Source organism: Lytechinus variegatus, chromosome 18 (genome assembly GCF_018143015.1).
Source record: "Lytechinus variegatus isolate NC3 chromosome 18, Lvar_3.0, whole genome shotgun sequence".
Classification (NCBI taxonomy): Eukaryota; Metazoa; Echinodermata; class Echinoidea; order Temnopleuroida; family Toxopneustidae; genus Lytechinus; species Lytechinus variegatus.
In genome coordinates, this window is record NC_054757.1 from 14,543,938 (window position 1) to 14,548,182 (window position 4,245).

The following is a 4,245-nucleotide window of genomic DNA, read 5'->3' on the forward strand; positions in this document are numbered from 1 at the left end:
CAGAAGAAGGGGCATTTTAAGGACTGATTTTAGGAATTCATGAAGAGCAGACATATCTCACCAATCCACTAATGCGAACGTAATCACGGACTGGAAATGTTCCATAATACGAAGACCTTAGCATGGGGCAATCACTTTTTGAGCCATGAAAAAGAAGCATATGTCACTACATAAAACAATGCTAACTCAAGGGCTAGGAAATATATTTTGTCTTTATTGACTCGAAAACGGGATGTTTTAGTACAATAGGATTATATATCTCGTTAAACAGACAATGCAAGCACCAGCAATGAAGACGTATGCCCTGGGCAAATATGTTTCATAAAGTTATGATAAAATGTTTCTTATGTAATGTAACATAACATAGTTATAATGTAATATAACATTATAGTGAATAATATTTCTTCTTTCCCACTTCGTTTCTCTTCCTTTCTCCCTCTTTTTTCCTTTTTTTGGTCAGCCGATGGGGGGGGGGGCACGTGCCCCCATGCCCCCATTAGTTACGCCACTGTATGTCCATATGGCAAATACCCCTCCAATATTATTATCTCGTTTACCCCATGGTGGTTTAATTAGATTCGAAATTCCATCTTAATCCCTTCCCAAAGTCCCCAACATTGATGAATTGGAATAAATGGGGGTTTCTCTTCAATGTTATAATAAAGACATGTCTTTCGTTTGGAAGTGGTGAACTGGCTCTTTATTTGCATTTTATGATTCAATATTTTTTTTATTTGTTAAGCGGTATTTCAGAAAGAATTTTCACCAATAAAACAAATATCTCTTGTGATTTTTTTCATTTCCTTCGTAAAAACAGGGGGATGTTTGTACAGGCCATCCCGCCCCCTCCTCGAAAATAGGGGGGGGGGGGGATATCCCCCATCCCCCGGAATTTACGTCAGTTATTTCAACTGAACAGACGGACCTGTGCGTTCGAATCCCACTGCGACCTAGCGCCCTTTAGCAAGGCGCCATCAACACCATTCCCCACCAAGGTGCTGTGTACCCGGTACGATATGCTGTACACTTAGCAATTGAGTTTGGAAACCGTTGTTGGGATGTTCCCGAGGGAGTGGAGAAAGTCCACTATATATGCGAGCGATGGGTATTATATAGGTGCGTAGAAACGCCAGAACAGTATAACAAATATATTCAAATTTCCTTTAATTTCACACTGAATAAAAGAAATCATGGAAATTGCAGAATCATGATTTAAATTGATATAACAGGACTATTTCCGCAATATAACCGAAGAAGACTATTTTATAAAGGAAAACAACTTTCAAAACAGGGAATTTGTTAGGTTTCAATCCCATACTATGCAATTTTCACTAATTTTAAGCAATGCAAAGTTATTCTGCAGTAATCACATTTGATTACGTATAGATCGTAGAAAATTGGAAAACAGCAAGGAATGCAAGTTAAGGAATGTAATATATCCACTATAGCAGTATCTGGGAAAAAACGATATTTGCAAGAGGAAACTACTTACTTGTTTACTGTGGAAACCCTTCACTCGAAGAAAGTAGTTTGAATATGTAGCCTAAAACCGCTGCCAATGACTTGCGGACAGAAGAGGACCGTCGGAATTAAAGCAAAAAGAGGTTTTATTTGAGCTAAGAGCAGAAGACCCACTTGTTGATTAAAAGTTTCCATAAAGTCTGAGTCTGCAGACTACAAAATGACGTAGGAGAATGTCGTCATTGTGTAATCGCATTTCATTGGCGAGAACGCACGAAAAGGGGAAACATAATCGTCTGCATAAAAACCTTTGGTGCGCAATGCTCCCGATCAGATACCGATCAACTTTCGTAAGGAGTTGAACCAGAAGATATTACTAATATCCCCCGAAAGGAATTCATCTATCATGGAAACTCTGAATGTATCGGATGATGCAAAAACTCCTGGACCGGGTGAATATGAAGGCATTTTAACGCTGACAACAATGCTTTATGAGTACCAGGAAAGTACAGAATCAAGTACTATCAGAAATGGAATGGGCATTCCTCATTTGGAGCTTGGGCCGTGGTCTACCAGACCTATTACCTGGTCCTGGTATCTCATTCTTCAAACGATCACCGCTATTGTCGGAATCATAGGCAACGGAATTGTCATGTTGGTGCTTTTCCAAAGAAGGGCCAAGCGACGTTCGACCGATACCTTGGTCGGCGGACTTGCCACAGCGGATTTTCTAACATCCATCTTCATCCTCCCTGTCCCAAAGGCGGCTAGGGTTCCTCTGAACTGGCTGGGTGAAATTTATTGCATGATACAAGATCCGAAAATCCCAAAGGATATCTGCGTCACTGCGTCTATCTATCTCCTAGTCGCAATATCATGTGAACGTTACATCGCCATCGGCCATCCAATCTATTTCAACCGTTTCCTGACACGTGGACGCGTGGCTACATCCATAGTCATCATCTGGTTCTTCGCCATTCTTACCTCTGTGCCTCGCATCTTTACCACCACTGTCCGCAGCGTGGACAACCGGGGCACGGTGGGGATCTGCTTTTACAAGCCCGCCGGCCGAACAAATCAGATCGTTCTCTCATTGTACCTCTTCTGTCTCCGTCTTTTCATCCCAACGGTGACGATGTTGGTGACACAGAGCCTTATAGCCAGGCATCTCTATCGACATGCCCTCATGTTCCGTGGGAAAAACGATACATCCTTCCACGACGTCGCCCGGCGTCGTGTTCTCAATTTGATGCTGATCGTCATCATCACCTACATCATCTGCTGGGGTCCGTCTCAAGTGGCCGTCTTTCTCTTCTTCTTCAGAATCATCCCACCAAGCTTCAGCCAGAGTCCAGCATGGACCCTCATCTTCATGCTCTCATTCTTCAACTCCTGCGCCAACCCGATCATCTACGCCATCAGGTTCAAGGAGTTCCGAGAAGCAGTGTGGGCTTTGTTCAGTAGGCAGAGGCGACCGCTGGCCGGCATCTTCGAGCAGGAGAAGAGAAGCATCGACAGTGATGCGCCAACCGCCCTGACCGATGTGCAGACTGGTGAAGGCGTCGCGACAAAAATTGCACCGCCGACATTTCATTCAAGTGGGGAACTATAAGTTATAACCCCAACCTTTCAACAACAACAAAAAATAGTATAGTGGGGTGTGTGGGGGTGTGGGGGGAGGTAATCCTCCTCAAAATTGTTAGTTTATTATGCGAGGGAGCTAGACCGAGCAAGAAAAGTTGTCAACCTGTGAATTAGTAAAGAATGAATCTTCAGCATTAGCCTCTAAGAAAGGGGGAATTCCATTAACGACCAAGCAAGAAGGTTTTGAAATTTTCAAATAAGTCACCTCAACACAGATATTGAGATATAAATCCTAGCTCAGCTCTAAAATGACACATAACTTGTAAACAGTTTTAAAACATAAGCCATATAAGACTCAGAGAATTACGGAGAGTCAAAAAATAGGAGAAAAGAAGGTATAAAGTTCGGGTTCACTTGTCCATGAGATGTATAAAATGTGTCAACTTTTTGAAACCTCCAAGAAGTCTGGAAAAAAATTCCAAAATCGTCTATGCCATGTTTTATTTAACTTCACAACTGAAAATTTGACAGCAGTGGTTGCGGAGCAGTTTTGAACGTGGAGGGGGGGGGGGGGGGGGGCTAACCATGCAACAAATCACAATCAGATAATTTTTTTTACATGTTTGTACACGATTTTGGAGAAAAGTGGGGACTGAAGCCCCCAGCCCCGGCCCCTGGACAGTATGTAGAACAGGAATTATTCTTTCAAATGAGCTAATTGTCAATTTTCTACGTGGGTCAAACAAAGCTAAAGCATGCTTTATGCATGTTGCAATATGCATATATATATATATATATATATATATATATATATATATATATATATATATATATATATATATATATGCGATCTAACTTTGATGTGAACCTCATCATGTATGCATATTGTGTAGAATTTAGTTAATTGTCGCCCTTTCAGCGGACCTTTGCGAATGCAGTTAGTTCTTGAACTGTTCGTTTCGAACGTGCTTCAGGGCTTTGTGTTCAAAATTCACGAAAACATATTTTCAGCAAAATTGACCTTTTTAAAACGATTTAAAAATTGCGAGGGAGGATGCAAATTGAAAAATCACTGAATGTAATTGTAAGAAAAAATGACACTGAATACACTAAATTGGATTCATCATGCCTGGCAGTGATGCAAAGCCATATTAAAGAGATGTGTGTCGAATGTTGAAGGTATTCAGCATTCTTGTTATT

General features: G+C 41.3%; 1 protein-coding gene across 1 annotated transcript; it reads left to right on the forward strand.

Moving 5' to 3' along the window:
- Nucleotides 1-2,042: 2,042 nt before the first annotated feature.
- On the forward strand, nucleotides 2,043-3,092 carry LOC121405596 (growth hormone secretagogue receptor type 1-like). Its single transcript, XM_041596526.1, has one exon. The coding sequence runs from the start codon at nucleotides 2,114-2,116 to the stop codon at nucleotides 3,071-3,073; it is 960 nt and encodes a 319-aa protein (XP_041452460.1). The 5' UTR covers nucleotides 2,043-2,113; the 3' UTR covers nucleotides 3,074-3,092.
- Nucleotides 3,093-4,245: the final 1,153 nt, after the last annotated feature.

Bases quoted from the DNA above. Each gene is read 5' to 3' on its own strand.
- LOC121405596 (XM_041596526.1), top strand. From the start codon at position 2,114: ATGTTGGTGCTTTTCCAAAGAAGGGCCAAGCGACGTTCGACCGATACC.